Here is a 23,606-nt window from a genome sequence, read left to right as displayed (position 1 = left end):
GGTAAGACAGGCCATGTATATAAATCAAGTCATCTTTGGGCTAGGGTTGTGGCTCAGCAGTAGAGCACTCACCTCACATGTGCGAGACCCTGGGTTCAATCCTCAATACCACATAAAATAAATAAGTGAAATAAAGATATTGTGTCCAACTACAACTAAAAAATAAATATTAAAAAAATAAATCAAGTCATCTTTAATTCTCTCTTTTCTTTGACACTATCATTTTGTGGTTTGACATGGAATGCAAAGTAATCAAAACAAATGAAAAACCATTCCAGGATATGAGCTTGAACAGTTTCCTATGAGTTTGTTACATGTGTTAATCTAAGGTTTTTGTTACATACATTTTAGGCAGCTTAAAAGCCTGTTAATTTCCGGGGTCTTACTGAGGGACTATGTAGGTAGGTATGGTTTCTAGATAATAAAATTCTGAATAGTTTAGATGACTATATTCTTTGTGTTCATAAGCCATCCAGCTTAAGAAACATTTGTCTACTTATTTATTAATATGGTCAGTATAATTAAAAGAATGGTTAAAAATGAGCTGCAGAACTGGAGGAATATAAGTTGGTAGAAGGCATTTTGCACCAAAACACAAAAAAATGTGATTATTTTCTTACAAAAATCACTTCTAAAAATTAATCTTAAGGAATAATAACAGATATGTGTAAAGATCATTCCACCAAATGTTCATCCCATCCTGTTTAGGAAAAAATAGAAAACCATCTAAATGTCCATTTGGGGATTGATATAATAAAATATGGCATATGTATATAATGTAAAACTGCAACTACTAAAAATTATGTTGGGATTCTTGGAAGATGGCAGTGGTTTTTGAAATCCCCAAATATCCTTGCAAAAATAGAAAAGCTAAGACAACAAAACTGAAAATCTATGAACAACATCGACCAAAACAACTTAAGGGCTGGGAGCTAGGGTTGTAGCTTAGTGGTTGAGTGCTTGCCTAGCATGTGTGAGGCACTGAGTCTGATCCTCTGCACCATAAAAAACAAACAAACAAACAAATAAATAAATAAATGTGTTTGTGTCCATTTACAACTAAAAAGAAAACAAAAGCAAAACCAAAAAAACTACCAAACTTAATAACATTGGTACTCCTATGAAGTCACAAATATAAGCGGTAAAACCTGCAAGACATCAGAATCTGTGCAGGAGGAACAAAAGGAAGTAACAGGACACCTGACTGACCTAAAAACCCAGAAGCAGCTAAATGGCACTTAACAGAAATCTAGGACAGTCAATCTGAGAAAGGTAGCTGAAACCAGGAGAGGCTTCACACATCTCAATCCTGGGTGAGTTCACTGGCTCTGCCATAAGTCTGAAGAGCTGTAGGAGCCTGAGCCCCGTGAGCTCTCAAGTAGCCAGGCAAAGCTCCCTTCTAGGACAAAGCCCAACAATAAGTAGAAACAACTGGGAAGAGAATCCAATTGAGTAGCCCAGCAGAGACAAAGGATAAAGGAGATTCAGATGTAGAATAGTTAGGAGGAAAAAACTCAACAAAACAAAAACGTTCACTTTATAAAAATCATCAAAAAAGGGAGCTCAAACCCATGATTTTATATGAACTATTTTAAACCAGTCCTAATTATAAAACACAGGAAAGCTAATTTCCCATAAAAATGGACAACAGAAAAGAATCAAGGTCAAAAATCACATAAAATTACTATAAGAAAAAAATGTAAGAGATTATAAAAGATGATCAGAAAGACATAAGTATGAGGGCTAGGGTTGCGACTCAGTGGTAGAGTGCTTGCCTAGTATGTGTGAGGCACTGGGTTCAATCCTCAGCACAACATGAAAAATAAATAAAATGAAGTGTGTATGTGTGTGTATGTATATATAAAATACATAACTATAAATGAGGTAAAAACTATTACCTGCTTTTTAAAAATAAGTCAAAAGGCATGAAACAAGAACATGAATCAGAATTACAAAAATGTGGAAATGAGATGACAACTAAAATACAAGGAAAAACAAAATCACTCCAGAAATGAAGATTATACTAGAAGAAATGAAAAAACAAGTAAGTATACCTTAAGAAAAAAAAGTCAAAAAGAAGAAAAATTTTTTAAATTGAAAAAAAATTAAAATATGATAAGGATTTTGGAGAAAATAACATATGAAAGAAAGGCAAAGCCCCAACATGCATAGAACAGGAATTCTGGAAGAAGGAAACCAAAGCAAGAAAACAGAACACATATTAAGAACTATACTTAAAGAAAATATTGTTTAAAATTATTTTTGAAATAGCATTCATCAGAGGATACACTATACCTGATGAATGAGCAATACCAAGATCGATCTATCTATCTATCTACCTTCCCACCTACTGATCTATCTATCTATCTATCTATCTATCTATCTATCTATGTATTTTAGTTTTGAGGATGGAACCTAGGCATGTTAAGCACAAGCTCTACCACTGAGCAATACTCCTAGACCCTTTAAAGAAAAAAAAAAAAAAGCTGGGGGGCATCCAGGCAAAAAGATAGTTACCTATACAAGGAAAAACAATAAGACTGTCATTTGGATTTGTCCAGCAGTACTTTATTCCAGAGATAGATGAGGTAATGTATTTAAGAAACTCAAGAAAACAAACTGCACTAGTGATTTTATATCCAACCAACTGATTTTCAAGTATAGTGTCTACAAACTTCTCAACATTTAAAAATATTGCTCTCATTAGCCCTTTCTGAAGAGTTTATCAGAGAATAAGTTTTACATATCTGAAATGACTAGAGAGGGGAAGAGTGGGTAGAGGCAGAGGTGACGCAGCTATTTTTCCACTGAGTGCATAAATCTGACACTAAAGATTACAAATTTGGTTGATAATCTGAATTGTTGGACCAGCTCTGATCTGCCCACTTCTGGAATTTATGTCATGTTAGAAAAATAAAACCCACTTTGCTTTTTTAAAAATTATACTGTAGAAGAGTATTTAAGGACATAGAAAACTTTATGATATAATAAGTAGGCTGAAGGAAATCTGTACCCCCTCCTACTGTCTCCCCACATTATAAGGAAAAGCCTGGGTAAGAATTTTAGCTGTTTTGCTCCAATACTAAATCCCAGTCTCCTAAATATTGGCTGGCAGCACAAAGTTTGTGGATGTAAATAACCAGGTTTCAGGGTTTTAAAGATACCTTTTTAAAAAAAAATTTTTTTTGTAGTTGGACACAATAACTTTATTTATTTATTTATTTATTTTATGTGGTGCTGAGGATTGAACCCGGGGCCTTGCACGTGTGAGGCGAGTGCTCTACTGCTGAGCCACAACTCCAGCCCCTTAAAGATACCTTAATAAAAATCCTACCAAAAAAATAGTGCAAAGGGCAAATTATAAAATAGAATGGTCTCATTTTCTAAGGAGAACCAGTTTAACTATAAACACCAAAATTTCAACAGCAGTTTTCTCTACATAATAGGGTGATTTAAATTTTAGGGGGAGGATATGTTTTTGTATTTTTCTTGTCATCCTGACACAGGAATGAAACCATGCCATAATAAAATTTCTCTGGTATTGAGGTCCAAACTGGATTAGAAAACATGGAATTTTAGCTGGGCATAGTGGTGCCTGCTGTTATCTCAGCTACTTGGGAGGCTGAGACAGGTAGATTCCAAGTTCAAGGCCAGCCTGAACCACTTATTGAGATCCTGTCTCAAAAAAAAAAAAAGTCGTTGAGGGTGGGGTAGGGTGGTGACTGGAGATGTAGCTCAGTGATTGAGGGGTTGAGCCCGGGTTCAAAAAGACAAAAGGAAGTATGGACTTTTATGTTGAAGCAAGTTGTGTTACTGCAACTCTTTAACATGCTCAGCAAAATCTACAGAATTAGAACTATGGTTAAAAAGACATAATTGTATTTTTTACTTTTGCAACATTCTCATATTAAGGAAACACTGACTATGGACTTGTCTTTTCTGGACAGTCCAGTATTAAGATCAGCAGTAGTTTGAAGGTTAAAAAAATTAATTAATTAATTAATCTCAGGTAGGTAACTGAATCCAAATTTGGATTTGAAATGGAAATCAAAAGCCCTACAAAAATTCTAAAAAAAACCCCTTTTTCAGTTTTAGAAATTAAAAACTATGTTTTAAATTTTATTTTAAGTAATAAGTAGAAAACATACCAATGAGCCAAATCCTAGGGTCCAAAAATGTTCATTTCGGACTTCTAAAACTCCATCCAAGGTAGAAACCTAATCAGAAACAGAAATAGGTTATGAGAGTTATCTGCATTTGACATATGAAACACATTTCAGTCGCATTATGGACTTAATCTAAGCTTAGAATATTATGGTGAGCCCTGCACAAGGACACTCAGCCAAGAGAAGTACTAGGCCACCCAAGACACTTTTTTTTTTTTTTTTGCACCAGGAATTGAACCCAGGGACACTTAACCACTGAGCCATATTCCAAGCTCTTTTTTATATTTGATTTTGAGAATATAATTTTCTCACTAAGCTGCTTAGGGCCTCACTAAGTTATTGAGGCTGGCTTTGAACTCACAACCCTCCTGCCTTAGCCTCCCAAGTTACTGGGATCACAGGCATGCACCACTGTACCCAGTAAGACACCATTCTTTTTTTTTGGTACAGGGGATTGAACTCAGCGGCACCCAACCACTGAGCCACATCCCCAGCCCAATTTTGTATTTTATTTAAAGACAGGGTTTCATTGAGTTGCTTAGCATCTCACTTTTGCTGAGGCTGGCTTTGAACTCACGATCTTCTGCCTCAGCCTCCGGAGCCGCTGAGATTACAGGTGTACGCCACCTCGCCCGGCAAGATAAACATTCTTGATTGCATAGTACTGCCCCAATCCTTCTAGAGTCAAATCATGACTACTAAGTCTTACTCTCCCCTCACTTCAATAGCGTATGCTTCTTTTAATTATACCTACATGGCACATATTTATATTTAGCATTTGTGTATTAGTTTTTTTTTTATCTTCTCAATCATTCCTTCCCTGGATTTCCTTATAACAAATCTCCGTACAACACAAAATATTATTTGAATGTGGGCTGTCAGGAAATTCCAAGGCCAGACATAAAATGTGTGGCTTATAAGTACAGTAGCACAGAAGGCATATCCAGTGTCAATTTCACAAGCTGAGACATGTGGACAGCTATGTTGGAAGAAGTGACCTTTGTGATACCAACAACCAGGAGTTTGAATAGTACCAAGATAATTCACCTATCTTATGGCTTTATTAGGAAGCAGGCTGAAATTTATAACAATAAAAAGTCTAAAGTCTAGATCAAGATGTCAGGTGAAGTAATTAACAGGTAAAAGTAGACTCTGTGTTTACAAAATTCTAGATTTGAATACAGAGTCAGAAAAAAATCACAGCATTTAAAAAATTAATCAGGTGGTCTTTAGATCATTACCTTCCACACTTATTTAAAGTGAATTTGTCTTCCATACTGAGCAACTCCTCAATTTATTTTCCATTTTTGCTACTATGTTCTGACTCTGTTACTACAAAGAACATAAACTCTCCTAGAGTAAGATTTAGGTAGGTTTCAATAAAATATTGTATGTACCCACCCTTTCAATTCCTAACATAAATTAAAATGATTTTATTTATCATTCCATCTTACCTCTCTGATAAGTTTATCCAACTGACCAATAACATGGGGTGGTGTTGTCTGGGGGAAAAAAAAAAATATGAATAGCCTATGGAGAAAAGTAATTTTGTAACCATGGTCCTGAAATCCCTCCAAATGGATTTTTTTAAACTTAATTAGCATATCCATCACCTCATAGCTTTTTTTTAAAATCTTATTTTGATATCTTTATTTATTTTTATGTGGTGCTGAGGATGGAACACCAGTGCCTCACACATGCTAGGCAAGCGCTCTGCCACTGAACTACAGCCCCAGCCCCCTCCATATGAATTTTAAACCCATCTTTGGTTTTCACATGTGCCCTATCGTGATTTAGAAAAGTAAGGTTTCAACTGGCTCACTAATAGAACAACATCACTAATTGGTCCATACTCATAATGTTATCTCACAAAGAAGAGAAGCTGCTATTGCTAGAACCAAATAAAGCTCAAAGAACCAACCAAGCAATAAAAAGTCTTCAAGAAATGGTTTGAAAAGTAACATTTTGTAAGTGCATAGGACTCTGCAATTCTTCTTCATCTTTTTTTTTTTTTTTGGCACTGGGAATTGAACCCAAGGGCATTTTATCACTGATCTATATTCCCTGCCCTTTTTATTTATTTTGAGACAGTGTCTCACTAAGTTGCTTAGGGCCTTGTTAAGTTGCTGAAGCTGGCCTTGGACCTGAAATCTTTCTGCATGAGTCACTGATATTACAGGTGTGCACCATCATGCCTGGCTTAACTTTAAAATTGTGATCCTCTTGCCTAGGCTCTCAATTTGCTAGGAGTACAGCTGTGTCTGGCTTATCCTATTGTTATTACCGCTTTTAGAGATGGAGTGACTGCCCATAAATTTAAAAAGAAAAAGACATGAAGGTAAGAGACAGAAGGAAGAGCATTGCTTACATACCTATCTAGCCCTAAGAAACTGTTCACCTTTCTAGTCTGGGTCTTGTTTAATGTGTTTCTACTGTTTTAAAAAGTAGAAATTCATCATATTTACATCTGAAATTTACATCTCAATGAGCCAAAGACAGGAAATAAGAAAAAAAATCATAACCAGATTATAACAGCTAAGACCTATTTACTGAGGGGAAAAAAGATAACCCCCAATTTTTTTTTAAGGAAACATTACCCAAGGCAAATAATTTTAAGTTCATGATTGCATGTCACAGAAGCACAGGAGGATTTGTGCCTACTTTATGGACTGATGAAATCCCACCTGGTTCTTACTATATGGATTTCAGAAAGTATTGTTTGACTTAATTGCTAACAGAGCCCTCTAGTTAATAAAATTTTCATAATAAATCATTTTTTTCCTATAAAACTTTTAGCAACCAGAGTTTCAATTGGTAGAACATGGGTAAACATGCATATTCCAAGAACCTTACCTGGAGTAGCACTTTTCCACTGTACACGCTCATGGGATACATGGTACCGAATGTCATCAGGGCAATGGCTATTGCAGACGCGGTGTCCACAGCAAAGTAATTACTAAAAAGAAAAAAAATTCCAAATCTTAAATGTATGCTTCACTAGGCATCTCACAATTCAATCTACTGACCACTAATTATTTAAGGCAAGAGGATCTTTCTTATCACAAATGGCCCCTACTGACAAAGGAGCACCTTAAAGGAGAAAAAAAGTTTCTATCTAAAGTCCCTTCCTGTTAAATTACAGCAGAAAAACAACTAATAATTGTGCTAATTCATGCGGAGAAAGGATAAGAAAAAATGTAAGCATTTACTCACTACATATATTTCAATCTACTTGTCAACTAGAAAGATTTCAAATATATTTGCTTGAGATACACAAATAAAAAACTTCAACTAGTAATTTCTGATACAGAGAGACTAATGGAGTTCATCAATGATTCTATTAATTTTCCTGTAAATAATAATTGTTTTGATAAAAAATTTTCAAAATTCTCGGGAGTCTGTTATAGCAACGCTGTGGATAAAGAACAACATCTTATGAACAATTCAGACTTTGTTGAAATTCTATTAAGAAGACAAACGAAATGTCAATGGTTACAAGATGGTCTTGTCCTTTTAACTTTTTGCTATATGCTGGGACTAGAAACACAAATAAGGCATCTCCACCTTAGAAAGAGCAGGAATATACATATGAAAAACATGAAGTACTTTGTGTAGTAAAATAAAAGTTTCTACATGGTGTCATGGATGTTCAAAGGAGTGAATGATGCAGCTACTGGGTGGGGATGATCCAGAAAGTCTAATTATGAAAAAAGAGGTAAGTCTTCAAAGACAAGTAAAATAAGCAGGGGGAAGACATTCAAAACAGTAAAAGCAGCATATGAAAGAGCATTAAAACCCTGATACAGCAATGAAACCACGAACAATGTGGTATAGGCAGATGGGTGGCTAGATAGGTTGGCAGGGGCTTGCCTGTATAGGACTTCATGCTAACAACTTTAAAATTAAAAAAAAAAACAAAAACAAAAACAAAAAAAACTTGTGGTGGTGCTGGGGATGGAATCATACTCTACTATTGAGCTACATCCCCAGCCCTTTTTCCTCTTTTTATTTTGAGACAGGGTTCTGCTAAGTTACCCAGGCTGGCTTTTATGATCCTCCTACCTCATTCCCAGAGTTGTTGGGTTTATAGGTGTGTAGCACTGTTCCTGGTAACAACTTTGAATTTTTACCAATATACAAAGGAGAGGGGTTTAAGGTGGAAAAACACTATGTCTAGATTAGCAATTCTGAATAATCATGTTAGTAGTAAAATAGACAATAACAGGTGATGGATGAGAATTAAAATTAGAAGTCTAGAAGACTGTAACTTCATATCATGTACAATCACAAAAATGCAAAGTTATACTTCATGTATGTGTGATTTGTCAAAATACATTCTATTGTTATGTATAACTCAAAAGAACAAATTAAAAAAAAAGAAGTTTAGAAGAGTATTCTAATTAAGTCAAGGTAATGATGACAAAGGCCTTAATTGGGTCAGGAATAGGAAAGAGAAGACGGTAAAAAATAAAGAAAAGACTAAATAGGACTTGGATACCAATTAGAATTTATTTGGCGAAGAGGGAAAGGGGAGAAGGGAAGAAAAGCAGGTATTTGAGAATGCATTGGACTGGGTGAAGTGGTACATGCCTGTAATCCCAGCTACTTGGGAGGCTAAGGCAGGAGGATCACAAGTTTGAGGTTAGCCTTGGCAATTAAGCAAGACTCCGTCTTACAAAATAAATAAATAAATAAATAAAAAGGGCAGAAGATGTACTGAGAATTCACCTAGTACCACAAAAAAACATAAAACAAACAAACAAAAACCCCCCAATATATTGGACTTCCTTGAAAAAATTAAATATAGAAATACCATGTGATCCAGCAATTCCATTTCTGAGTATATACTCCCAAGAATTCCTATGTTCATAGTGGCATTATTTATAGTAGCCAAAAAAAAAAAATAGAAATAACCCAAATGTCCACTGATGGATGAATGAGGAAAACAAAATGTGGTATGCACATCAAAATGTTATTCAGACTTAAAAGGGAGGAAATTCTGACACATGCTACAACATGAATGAACCTTAAAAACATTATACTGTGTAAAATATGCCATTTACAAAAAGACAAATACTGAATGATTCTATCTATATGAGGGAGGTAGTTAAGAGTAATCAAAATCAGAAACACAAACTAGAATGGTGGTTGCCAGGGACAGTGGGTAGGGGAAGACTGAAGTTATTGTTTAATGGACACACTTTCAGTGAAGGGATGATGAAAAAGTTCTGGAGATGGACAGTTGTGATGACTGCAGAAAAATATGAATGTACTTAAAGCCACTGAACCATATATGTCAAAATTGTTATGCATTATGTTGTGCATCTTTTAACACAATTTTTTAAAAAGAATCTATTGGAATAGAAGATAATAGTATTCACTGAGGGTGGGAAATAAAAGAAAAAGCAGCTTCAGCAACAGGTGAAACCAGTGAGGCAGACATGAACAGCCAGGAAGATAAGCCTACTGGAATTCAATAGTGATCTAGGCTAGAAATAAAGATCTTGAAATCCTTGGAGGTAATAAATAAAAATAAGTAATTGTATATCAGCTTTAGGAGAGCATAAAAACAAGAATAATACAATTCAGGAAAGATTCTAATAAACACCAATATTTAAAGGGCAAAAGAATCAAAGAATTATGTCAAAATGTTAAAAGAGCCATAATATCTATTTCCTAAAAGGCTTTAAAAAAAAATTGCTTCACACCTACTTCCTCTTCTCCCTCTCTCAGCAATAGCAGCTGTAGCTTAGATCTCTCTTACTGTCCTCTTCTGTTCACTCATCAGGTCAGCAGTGGGGAATTTAAATCGTTTTCCAGTCTGCATTATAGATTGTTGTGAGAAATACTTATTGAGCCCAATTCCCTTAATTTTTCAGATGAAGACACTTGATGACAAGACTTGACCATAGTTACATAGGTCATTAGCAAAAATGCTAGAAACCTGACTCCAATCCATCCTGCAGATGCTCTTAAATGCCAGGCCCTAGGAATCTAAACACTTGATGGCAATAAAAAAAAAAATACTTACTTAATTTCAATTAGCATGTATGTAATACAAAGAGCAAATGCTCCAGCAAGATCAATCAAAACAAATGGATTCATTCGGGGAAGGAAGATACTGCTAAGTCCTGGAATAATTCCACACAAGCTATGAAAAAACAGAGTATTCATTAGCAAAATTCATATAATACTGATGAAAACCTTGTAAAAAATAACTTTATTTTATGATATTTCTTCAGGGAGGGTACTGGGGTGCTTCAGCACTGAACTACATTACATCTCCAGTCCTTTTTATTTTATTGAGACACAGTCTTACAGGGTTGCTGAGGGTTCTGCTAAGTTGCTAAGGCTGGCCTCAAACTTGTGATCCTCTGGCCTCACCCTCCTGAGTCCCTGGGATTATAGGCATACACCACTGTACCCAGATTGATAACTTATATTTTAGTTCAAATAATATACCTCGTAAAGAAAACACAAAGTATTTGGAAACAAAACTTCTATATAATCAAATAAAAAGAAAAGGGAGAATAAGAATCAAATATGTGAGATTCATGCTCTAATCTCAGCAACAAATAAAGTCCCCATGATAGATGTATTTCTTTTTTTAATATATATATATATATATATATATATATATATTTATTTATTTATGTATTTTAGTTTTAGGTGGACACAATATCTTCATTTTACATTTATGACGTGCTGAGGATGGAACCTAGTGCCTCACACATGCTAGGCAAGCACTCTACCACTGAGCCACAACCCCAGCTCTGATAGATGCATTTCTTGTGAATATTTAAAAAATTATGGATATCATGAAACTTGATGCCATCTTACCTTCGACTAAGATCTGCAACATGCTCTTGAAGCCAACTTGTACTAGCAGCTTTAAGAAGAAAATACTTGTTATCTATATAGAAGAATAAACTGCTTCTAGAAATACTTTTTATCCTTTTAAAAGTTCAACAGTGACTGCATAAAATTACAAAAGAAAATCCTACTCCCCAAATTTATGGGAAACTGCATTTCCACCTAGTGAAAATAAAACGTAGATAACCTTTTTAGAAGTAAATTTGGTTATATGTATCAAAGCCTTTTAAAAAAATTATGAACTAGGGGTGTAGCTTAGTGATAGAGTGCTTGTGAGGCATGCACAAGGCCCTGAGTTCAATTTCCAGAACTGTTAAAAATTTTTTTATTTTTAATCTAGTTCAACTTCTTTGGGAATTTATCTTAAAGGAAAAAATAGAAATGCAGTCCAGGAATACGATATAGAAAGGTGATTATAGAATTATTTATAAAATGAAAATTAGGAGATAGAATACTATGCAAGTACTCAAAAATCACTTGTTTAAAGAGTATTTAATGAGATTCTGAAGACATACTGTTCTGACATAGTTAAGCAATATTAAGATATAATTTTAATAAAAAAGCCAGGCATAAAATTGCAAATGAGTACAATTCTAAGTATGCAAAATAATTGTATGTGTACAAAGAGAAAAAGTGAAAGGAATAAAATAGAAATGTTAACAGATGTTATCTCTGAATATGAAATTGTGTACAATACAGTTTCATAACATGAGGCTGTTTAAACGTGAATGGGCATTTTCAGAAAACTTTGTTTTTTATTATTATTTTTTTTAGTTGCCAATGGGCTTAATTTTTTTTTTATTTTATTATTATTTTTTTAACATTTATTTTTTTAATTGGTTGTTCAAAACATTACAAAGCTCTTGACATATCATATTTCATACATTAGATTCAAGTTGGTTATGAACTCCCAATTTTACCCCAAATACAGATTGCAGAATCACATCGGTTACACATCCACATTTTTACATAATGCCCTATTAGTAACTGTTGTATTCTGCTACCTTTCCTATCCTCTACTATCCCCCCTCCCCTCCCCTCCCATCTTCTCTCTCTACCCCATCTACTGTAATTCATTTCTCTCCTTGTTTATTTTCCCATTCCCCTCACAACCTCTTATATGTAATTTTGTATAACAATGAGGGTCTCCCTCCATTACCATGCAATTTCCCTTTTCTCTCCCTTTCCCTCCCACCTCATGTATCTGTTTAATGTTAATCTTTTCTTCCTGCTCTTCCTCCCTGCTCTGTTCTTAGTTGCTCTCATTATATCAAAGAAGACATTTGGTATTTGTTTTTTAGGGACTGGCTAGCTTCACTAAGCATAATCTGGCTTAATTTATTTATATGTGGTACTGAGAATCAAATTCAATGCCTCACACATGCTAGGCAAGTGCTCTACCACAGCCACAACCCTTGCTGCTTTCTTTTCTTGATTGTCCCATTGTTTAAGTTAGAAAGACCTAAAAAAACTCTTGTCTATATCTACTTCTGCATGCTTCAAAGTGTGGGTTTTTTTTTTTTTTTTGGTCCCCAGACCTTCTTATTTTGAGACAGGGTCTCACTAAGTTGCATAGGGCCTCAAAAAGTTGCTGAGGCTGGCATGGAACTTGTGATCCTCCTGTCTCAGCCTCCTGAGACCCTAGCATACAGGTGTATGCCAAAGCACTTTTTTTCCCCCTCGTGCTGGGCATGGAACCCTGGATTTTGTGCATGTTAGACAAGTGCTCTACCACTGAGCTATACCTCCAGACCCACATATCTGCTTTTGTTTTGACCTCACTACATCACTTAGTGTTTAACACTACAGGTTAGTAGAATTTCAAAACTTGCAAAATTTTGAAAATTGCCAATAATTAGCACTACTAAAGTGAAAAACCAATCTGAACTTGTAAAAACTTCAAAATAAAAGAATATTTCAAAAGAAATAATTCTGTGCTACTTTGAAATATAAGTCAAAGGAAAATTCTTAGAACTTATTTCTTTACAAAATACAATTGTTTCCAATTAGCACACCAACTATTCTAAGTATAATGCTTCCTAAAAAGGCATACAATAGATTTTTCTTACGTAGATTACACATCTAAAATCTCATAGTATTTGGTAAATGTAATTTTTCATCACATAACATTTAATACATACATCAGTTCTATTTTCAAATATACTTTATTTTAAAGCTTAAGCTACTGAGGTTTTGTGTTTTTTTTTTTAATTTTTTTTTTAGTTGTTGATGGACCTTTATTTTATTCATTTATTTATATGCGGTGCTGAGAATCAAACCCAGTGCCTCACACATGTGAGGCGAGTGCTCTACCACTGATTCACAACCCCAGCCCAAGATTTTGTTTGATGATTGTCTCCTTGAAGAAGACTTGAGAACCTTTGAGGTAATTCTCCCTTCTCTTCAGAATATACTTTCTTGTTGATTTAAGAGTTAATGAAACAAAGAAAAGACCTGTTTTAATGAGAAATTATTTGGATTTTTAAAATTAATAGTAAATAAAAAACATACCTTCAGAGACATAAGCAAATGGTTTATTCCGAATAGAAAGCATGGTGAACAGGTTGAAAGAAAGAGCCACAAAAGTACCAACTAATAATCTTCCCCTAAAAAGAACAACAGTAACATATTCACCTTTATTTTTCTTGGAAATATTAATTTACAATTTCAGAGTGTAGAAAGACTAAGAGAAGGCAAGATAAGAATAGTCTGCTTCAGTGGTTTGGTATTTCTGGAGCCAAAATCTGAATATGCCTACATAATCCATGTCCTGTCTACTATCTTACCTAGGACATAAAAGGAATGAGAAGTAACAATATCTTTTTTTAATTTTTAAAATTTTTTTGGTACTGGGGATTGAATTCAGAGGCACTCGACCACTGAGCCACCATCACCAGCCCTATTTTGTATTTTATTTGGAGACAGGGTTTCACTGAGTTGCTTAGCACCTCACTGTTACTGAGGCTGGCTTTGAACTCTCAATCCTTCTGCCTCAGCCTCCCAAGCTGCTGGAATTACAGGCGTGTGCTACCATGCCTGGCCCAACAATATATTTTTAAAATATAATTAATATTTATATAAGTATTATAATTTATATAAATACTAATGGTATTTGGTTTACAATACAATGGACAAATCAAACATTTGAATTAATTGATCAGAATAAGTAAGGCCCATACAGTTGGCAACTATATAGGTGATACAATATTTAGGTGGTCATATTTGAACTTACAGAAAACTAGAGAGAACTGGCTTAGTGTGCTGACTTGAATCTGTAAATAATAAAGGATTTGAAACCAAACAGACACACCTTCCTGCAGTATTAAAACATCTAGGGCTTGGGAAGAACAGGTCAAGGGTGAAAAGTAAGAGTCGTGGGATTTTGTTTTTGAAATGCCTGTGAAAATGTATATTGTCACACTCTAAACTACTGATACTAGATAATGTAACTGTTATTGAATAATACATCATTGTAATGAAACTTAATAGTAGATTATATATATTATGTAAACAATAAAGTCTCACGTGTGGATCTCGGGCTGCTCCAAAAAGCGTTCTGCACTAAAAGAAAGAAAAATTTATTAAATAAGTCCTATAAATTATAGAACTTATAGAACTAAAAAGCTATATTGAATATATAAGTAGTACACCTTAAAGTTCACAGAATCTTTTATTATTATTATTATTAGTAACAGTATTAGTAGTAGTACCTAGGGGCATTTAACCACATCTCCAGCCCTTTTTTAAAAACATTTTTTAAAATTTTGAATCATATTTGTCTCAGGGCCTTGCTAAATTACTGAGGCTGGCTTTGAACTTGCAATCCTCCTGCCTCAGCCTCCCAAGTGACTGGGGATTATAGGTGTGCACCACCGTGCCCAGTTCACAATCTTTTAACATTATCATCAACTATTGTGAGCAGTGTTGTAGCACAGAGACTCACAAATTATCCTTAATATGTAATGTCAATCTTTCTCTACCAATCCTGATTCAATAGGTTTGTAATAAACATCAAGAAATGTTTAACTAAGGTGGGGTTGTGGCTCAGTGGTAGAATGCTTGCCTAGCATTCATGAGACACTGAGTTTGGTCCCAGCACCACATTAAAAAAAAAAAAAAAAGAAAAGAAAGAAAGAAATGTTTGACTAGCTGAGCATGGTGTTGCTTGGAAGACTGAGGCAGAAAGAGTGTGAGTTCAAAGCCACCCTCAGCAAAAGCAAGGAACTAAGCAACTGATCCTATCTCTAAAAAAAAAAAAAAAATAGGGCTGGGGATGTGGCTCAGTGGTCAAGTGCCCCTGAGCTCAATCCCAAGTATCCCTTCCCCTCAAAAAAGAAATGTTTGACTGAATCTCTTTCTCACCATGACTGAATTTAGTAACAATAAAGAAATACAGAAACTAAGGGAAAAACAATGGAAAAAAGTCTCAAAGAAGAAGAAATTGTAGTATTAAGCACTTCTAGAACTTCCTGTCTTAATTTGCATATCCTTCAAACTAAATGTGTCTCAATGGATTCTTTCATGTTCTCAAAGGTGACATAGGTAGGATTTAGAATAACATACAGCCAGCTCAGTGGTACATGCTTATAATTCCAATAACTCAAGAGGCTGAAGCAGGAGGACTGCAAGTTCAAGGTCAGCCTCAACAACTTTGTGAGATCCTGTCTTAAAAATAAAAAACTAGGAGTACAGTTTGGTGGTAGAGTGCCCCTGGGTTCAATCCTCAGTACCAGGAAAAAAAGTAACATATTATACAAATGTACCTTTCTTTTAAAATAAAGAGGGCTCCCAACTGTGCCAAGACTGTGGAGGCAAATACAGCAAGGACTTCTAATCTTTCAAACCTGAAATCAGAAAATTAAAATTTTCCACTCACAAACCAGTTTATGTAGAACACATTTATACTAATTTATTCACTCATTAATATACATATGTGCAGTCTCTTATTAGTCAGACAATGTTAGAACAGAAGGATAACAAACAATGAAAATTAAATATAAAAATTTAAAAAGAATACAACATATATTATCAGGCCCCACTTATGGCCCTTATTTCTCTAGAATTAACCATTATTATAATAATAGCCAACACTCAATTGACCTATCTTATGTTAGACTTTATCAGTGTCTAACCTATTTCTTCACCTAAACTTATAAGTAATTATGAGAATTACTCTACCCCCTTCTTCTTTTCCTGAAAATATAGGAGCTTGGAACTTAAAAGGGAAAATAACTGTTCAAAGTTATATACTTAGCAAGTGGAAAAATAAGATTTTCAAACTCAGGCACTCTGCTTTCAGAGTTCATGATTTTAAGTATCTCTCATTTTTATACATAATTATAATCCACTATAAATATCCTTTATATATATATATATATAAATAATATCCCTGGACTATAAATCGGAGGTCAGGGGTGATTGTTTTATTCATCTTAATTCTTCCATAACACAAAGATTAATCATACCCAATAATTGTGGTAAGTAAATGCTTAAGATTTCTTAAGGAAATAATCATGGAGGTTCATAAAAGAATAATATAATTAAGGATCTTCATTATGTTGCTGTCTGTAAGGGGAAAATGTTGGAATCAACAATATAACAGTATACATTATTAAAAACATAACAGAGCTTGGGACTGGGGTTATAGCTCAGCATTAGAGTGCTCGCCTTGCACACATGAGGCGCTGGGTTCAATCCTCAGCACCACATAAAAAAATAAATAAATAAAGATATCGCATCCATTTTTTAAAAAATATTTTTTAGTTGCATGGACGCAGCATCTTTATTTTGTTGATTTGCTTTTACGTGGTCCTGGGGATCTAACTCAGTGCCTCATACGTGGGAGGCCAGTGCTTTACCGCTGAGCCACACCCCAGCCACCTATTGCATCCATCTTTTAAAAAAATCTTAAAAAAAAAAAAATAACAGAGCATGGCACAGTGGCACATGCCTGTAATCACAGTGACTCATGAAGCTGAGGCAAGAGAAACCCAAGTTCGAGGCCAGCCTCAGCAACTGAGTGAGACCCTCAGCATCTTGGTGAGACCCTGTCTCAAAATAAAGAATGAAAAGGGCTTGGGATGTAGCTCAGTGATAAGGCTCCCCTAGGTTCAATGTCCAGTGCCTGAAGAAAAAATAAAATAAAACAAAACAAAACAAAACTCAGAAGTGTATTTATTGACATGGTCAGGTAAAAGTGAAAAAAGTAGGTCATAAAAAAATACAAAAATAAGTAAATGCAACAATGTTATGTGCAAAGATTGATAAGCTGATGTTAAAATGCATATGGAAATGCATTTTAAAATTTTAACATCACCATTTTAATATCAAGAGAGACACAATCTTGAAGAACAAAATTGCAAGATGTATACTACCACATATCAAGACCTACTTTAAAGTTATAGAATTAACATAGTATGGGAAAGAGAATCCAGAAATAGACCCATACATATACAGTCAACTGATTTATGAAAAAGAAGCACACAGAAGTAAAGGTGTTTTCCTTTATTAAATAGTGATGCATCAATTGAATATCTATATAAAAACAAACATGCCTTGACCCCTGCCCCATAGCATACTCAAAAATCAACTCCAGTTAGACTATAAGCTTAAATATGACAGGTCAAACAATAAGACTTCTCTGGCTAGGGTTGTGGTTTAGTGGCAGAGTGCTTGCCTAGCAATGTGTGAAGCACTGGGTTTGATTCTCAGCACTGCATATTAGTAAATAAAATGAAGGCCTACTGATAACTAAAAAAAAAAAAATACTGAAAACAACAACAATAAGACTTCTCTACCTGATAGCAGAGCAGAGTATCTTTGACCTTGAGGAAGGTCAGGATTTCTGAACAGGTACATGAAATGTACTAACCACAAAAGAACAAAAGAAAAGAAAAAAACCAACAAATTGAACTCATCATTGAGATTAAAAAAATTACATTTATCATAAGAAACTATTATGAAAAAGAAGATATTTATATATAAAGTAGATTGACTCTTACAGTTCAATAAGAAAAAGGCAAAACAGTTAAAAGACTTTAGCTAACATTTCACAGAAGAAGAAATCTGAATGATTAATAGACATATTAAAACATACTCTATCATCAGGAAATAATTTAAAACCACAATGCAATACCATTGCATATGCCAAAGTGGCCTTAAACAAAATGACAACTGTTAGTGAAACACTTAAAACACAGCCAATGGGAGTAAAAATTGGTGAAACTATTCTGGAAAATTATCTTTTAATAATGAGCATATGCAATCTTGACTAATTTGAAAGATACATACTCAACATAAAACGAGTACACAGGTTTACCAAAAGAAATGTCCAAGTATGTTTGTTTGTAATTTTATTTATAATAGCTGAAAGCTGAAAATCATCCTAATGCCTTTCAATAGTTAACCTGTCATATATTAATACAATGAAATGTTAGAGCAATGAATAAGAATGAACTACTACTATGTGAGATGCCATCTATATGATGTTTAGCAATATGCAAAATTAATCTGTACTGACAAAAATCAGAAAATTGTATACTTTTGGCATACGAATGAAATTATGGTATTTTCTAGTAAATGGATGAAACTGGAGGCCGTCATGTTAAGTGTGATAAGCCAATCCCAAAAAATCAAAGGCCAAATGTTCTCTCTGATATGAGAATGCTGACTCACAATGGGGGTGAGAGTGGAGGTTCACCAGATTGGGGGGTGTGGAATGGGGGAAAGTGAGTGGGGATGGGAATGAGAATGACAGCAGAATGAATTGGACATAACTTTCCTATGTTCATAATATATTCAGGGTAACTCCACATCATGTACAACCATAAGAATGAGGAGTTATAATCCATGTATGTGTGATATGTCAAAATACATTCTACTGTCATGTACAACTAAAAAGAATAAATAAAAAATGTTAAAAAAAGAAAAAATTTGCATAATTTTGATAGGGTCTGATTTTCAGAGAATTTGGGAGAACTTGCAATATTTTATGTAATGATTTAGATAGAAGCTTTACAGTTATATTTATTTTTTTAAATTCATCAAAGTGCACAAGGATATGAGGAAACAAGATAGGGTCCCTATTTCTATGAAACTTATAATTTAAAGAGGGAGAAAGAAAAACAAATAATTTATTTGATAAATTCTGTACTGAGAATTATAGTAGTCTGATGTGACACAAGGCTAACTAGGTGGCTATTTGAGATTGTGTCATCCAATCACTTATGATAATTTGTGATCTGAATTACAAGATGGAGACAGTTCTCTGTGCTTTGGTGCATCCCTGTAATCTCAGCAACTCAAGAAGCTGAGGTAGGAGGATCACAAATTCAATCCTGTATCAAAATCAAAATGAAAAAGGGCTTGGGATGGATTCAAACTGAAAAGCTTCTTCTCAGCAAAAGAAACAATCAGTAACGTGAATAGAAAGCCTACAGAATAGGAGCAAGTTTTTATCACATGCACATCAGATCAAGCACAAATCTCCAAGATTTATAAAGAAATCAAAAAACTTAACACCAAAAAACCAAATAACCCAATCAATAAATGGGCTAAGGAATTGAATGGACACTTCTCAGAAGATATACAATATATGAAAAAATGTTCAACATCTCCAGCAATTACAGAAGTGCAAATCAAAACTACTCTAAGATTTCATCTCACTCCAGTCAGAATGGCAGTTATTAAGAATATAAGGGTGTCAACCTAGTTTATATACAAACAGAGATATGAAACATTGTGGTATATATGTGTAATAAGAATTGTAATGGAAAAAAAAGTACATGTATAAAGACATGAATTGGCATGAACAAACTTTATATACAAAGATATGAAAAACTGTGCTCTATATGTGTAATAAGAATTATAATGCATTCCACTGTCGTGTATTTAAAAAATATAAAATCAATTAAAAAAAAAGAATGTAAGCAACAATAAGTGTTGGCAAGGATGTGGGGGAAAAGGCACACTCTTACATTGCTTGTGGGACTGCAAACTGGTGTAACCAATCTGGAAAGCAGTATGGAGATTCCACAGAAAACTTGGAATGGAACCACCATTTGACCCAGCTATCCCACTCCTCAGTTTACACCCAAAGAACTTAAAAACAGCATAACAGTGATGCATCCACATCAATGTTTATAGCAGCACAATTTAAAATAGCTAAATTGTGGAAGCAACCTAGATACCCCTCAATAGATGAATGGATAAGGAAACTGTAATACACACACACACACACACACAATGGAATATTACTCAGCATTAAAAGAGAATAAAATCATGGCATTTGCAGGTAAAGCATGGAGTTGGAGAATATCATGCTAAGTAAAGTAAGCCAATCCCCAAAAAACAAGCACCGAATGTTTTCTCTGATAAGTGGATGCTGATCCATAATGGCGGGTTGGGGAGAGCATGGAATAAATGGAGGAATTTTGGATAGGGCAAAGGAGAGGAAGGGGAAGGAAGGGTACACCGGGGTAGGAAAGTTGGTGGAATGACATGGACATCAAGATGCTAGGTAGATGTAAAAAGACACGAATGGTATGACTCTACTTTGTGTAGAACCAGAGAAAATGAAAATGTGTACAACCATTTGTATACAATGAATTGAAATGCATTCTGCTGTCATGTATAACAAATTAGAACAAATAAATAAATAATTTTTTTAAAAAAGGGCTGGGGATGTAGCTCAGTGGTAGAGCACCACTGGGCTGCTAAGGTACAGCATCCCCATTACTACCAAAAGAAAAAGAAAAAAAAAGATGGAGCCAGTCTTACAAAGATTAGGTAAAGAGCATCTTGCCACAGCTTGTACCAAGGTCTAACACAAGAATGAGTTACTTGTGTTCAAATAACACAAAGTAAGTCAGTGTGGTGTACAGGGCTTCAGAATGGTAAGTTGAAGAGAAGTAGGCAGAAGCCAGCTCATGTAAGGTTTTTATAAATTAGGGAAAAGAATCAAGATATAATTCTGTGTATGATGGAAAAGAATTAGATAGTTCTAAGTAGGAGAGTGAGAGTATGATTTAAACCTTCTAATTGCTATATGGAGAATGAAATATTATTGAGGCAAGCTCAGAAGCATGGGGGACCAGTTAGGATGCCAGACATTAGTTAAGGCACGAAAGGAAGGTAGCTTGGTCTGGGATGATAGCAGTGGACACAGAAGTGGTTATGAGAGTTAATTCTGGGTATGTTTGTGGGTTATCTTGACATAATCTGCTGAGGGACAGATGTGGGTAATAAGAAAGAAAAAAATCTTAAAAAGTTTTTGTTTGAGAAAATGAGTGCTGGTGGCATGTTTTGGGAAGAAACTGAGAATTCTATCCTAAGTTTCTTTCTTTTTTTTTTTTTTTTGCTTTTGCTTTTTTTTTTTTTTTTTTTTTGATACCAGGGATTCAACCCAGGGGTGCTTAACTACTGAGCCAAATCTTTAGCCCTTTTTATATTTTATTAGAAACAGGGTCTTGCTGAGTTGCTTAGGGGCTCACTAAGTTGCTGAGGCTGGGTTTGAACTTGCGATCCTCTTGCCTCAGCCTCCCGAGTTGCTGGGAATACAGGTGTGCCCAACTGCACCCAGCTCTATGCTGAGTTTAAGACACCAATTAGACATCCATATGAAACTGTCAGAACTACCAACTCCAGGGAGTTTTAAGGCTGGAGAACTAGATTTTAGGGTGTCATTAAATACAGATAATACTCCAAGTATGTGATTGATAAAATAAAAATCCATCGTCACCAATGCATATTAATATATAATCACATTTACTTAAACGTCTAGAAGTTACATTTACATTAAAATCCTTCATGCATTTTTTCCCTTCATACTTTCTCTAAAATAAGAGATTCTCAAATTATTAGAAAACTTAATGTGATCATTTTATGTTAATATTTTTATAAAATATAAAGATCTAAATATGAGCATTTTATTTTAATAAGATCTATATTTTAAATATTCATGTTTCTTTCCTAGAATCCTCTTAGAGGACACTTTTCTATCTACTTTCACTATTTGGTCACCATATCAGTAAATAGGTAGCATTTATTTTCCATAAATACAAGAGCTTGCTCTTTAGTACATTATTATTTTATAGCAGAAAATAGAATAATTTGAACTTACCCAAATGAATAGACAGGGCTAGGTTTCCTCACCATTACCCAGTAACTTATTAAACATGTTATTAAACTAAATAAAAAAACAAAATTTAGCATTAGAACACTGGAGGAGAACACACAGAAATGAATTTTTTCCTAAGCTGCTGAAAGTGATCAATTCTGGCATAGATTAAATTAATAATAAATTATTCTAATAATTTATAATGTAATGACAATTGCTATAATCTAATAATTTATAATCCTAGTACATGGTATACCTAAATGATGAGTTTTAACATGTGAAAAAACTGAATGAAGTTTCAATTCACCGTTAAGTTAAATAGAACTTAAACCCATGTTTTCTTTACACAATGTTATTTGCCCTAAATGGTTTCCAAAGCCAAGAACAATTTTAAAAAGATACAACAATAATAACAACAATATATTTCATTGTAGCATATACATTTTAACATTGATAAGCTCTGTTTAATTTTTATCAAAATTTAAAGTAAATATTAATAACATCTAGATGGAATAAAATTATATTTATTTTTCTAAGTATAGTGGAAATTCACTACAAAACTACTTTCTGTAGTGTGAAATTCAGGTCACCAATATCTGTTGTATATCTAATTAAGCAGGTTTAGTTACCTGATTAATATAAAGACATAATAACACTTTTATCATATGGATCTTGAAAGCATCTATGTCTAAGTATTTTATAATCCTCATACGGAAAACATAAAAGGTTTCATTAAGCAGATAGTCAACAGACTATCTCTGTAAGGAATATAATGATTCCTTACTTCTCTGTTATCAACTGTCTCTCATTTCTTTTCCCACTCATACAATGGGAACTTGTATGTTCTTATATGACCCTGCCCCCAGGCCATAGGTGACTCTTCCAAAAGACCTAAGTTCGATTAAAATCCTGCTCTAGAAAACTCTGAAATTGGAAATGCAGCATTCTAGGCTTAATATGGCTGCTTCTTGTACAATCGAAATGCAAATGTAAAAGTTGGGAGCAAAATTTGTATTTCTTTCTTTCTTTATTTTTTTGGGGGGTACTTTGGATTGAACTCAGGGGCACTCGACCACTGAGCCACATCCCCAATCCAATTTTGTATTTTATTTAGAGACAGGGTCTCTCTGAGTTGCTTAGCGCCTTGTTTTTTGCTGAGACTGGCTTTGAACTCACAATACTTCTGCCTCAGCCTCCGAGCTGCTGGGATTACAGTCTTGCGCCACCATGCTAAGCTAACATTTATATTTCTATTCCTGAATTTTGGAGCAGGGAAATAAGATCTACAGGAAAAAAAGTAGTTCAAGGGAGTCCAGCAAAGAGAACCAGAGATGAAAGATGGAGAGGACAAGTTAGATTATCCAGAACTCTGTTCTCTGAGCCCAGCAAAACTTCTGTCCTCAGATTCCATGCAATGCCTCTAACACTCCTGAGATAGCTTCAGTGGGAAT

The 23,606-nt window shown here is 34.4% G+C and overlaps 1 protein-coding gene across 4 annotated transcripts in view; it reads right to left on the bottom strand.

The window, feature by feature from the left end:
* Slc30a6 (solute carrier family 30 member 6) overlaps positions 1-23,606 on the bottom strand; it is a 45,857-nt gene that overhangs the window by 5,057 nt on the left and 17,194 nt on the right. For 2 of the 4 annotated variants that reach the window (XM_046441595.2, XM_046441596.2), the window contains 9 exons: positions 22,159-22,224; positions 15,803-15,883; positions 14,565-14,600; positions 13,551-13,645; positions 11,007-11,055; positions 10,198-10,317; positions 7,020-7,122; positions 5,621-5,668; positions 4,149-4,217 (listed from right to left, as the gene is read on the bottom strand). In XM_046441595.2, the coding sequence (XP_046297551.1) occupies positions 4,149-4,217; positions 5,621-5,668; positions 7,020-7,122; positions 10,198-10,317; positions 11,007-11,055; positions 13,551-13,645; positions 14,565-14,600; positions 15,803-15,883; positions 22,159-22,224 (667 nt within the window). Of the gene's footprint in view, positions 1-4,148; positions 4,218-5,620; positions 5,669-7,019; positions 7,123-10,197; positions 10,318-11,006; positions 11,056-13,550; positions 13,646-14,564; positions 14,601-15,802; positions 15,884-22,158; positions 22,225-23,606 lie in introns of those variants that run through there. The other 2 variants (XM_046441598.2, XM_046441599.1) reach the window with 2 other exon arrangements.

Source organism: Marmota monax, unplaced genomic scaffold (genome assembly GCF_021218885.2).
Source record: "Marmota monax isolate L192 unplaced genomic scaffold, Marmota_monax_Labrador192_F-V1.1 WCK01_AAM20220418_F8-fsc00010, whole genome shotgun sequence".
Classification (NCBI taxonomy): Eukaryota; Metazoa; Chordata; class Mammalia; order Rodentia; family Sciuridae; genus Marmota; species Marmota monax.
Note: the sequence above shows the minus strand (reverse complement) of the source record. Positions and strands in the feature narration are given on the sequence as shown.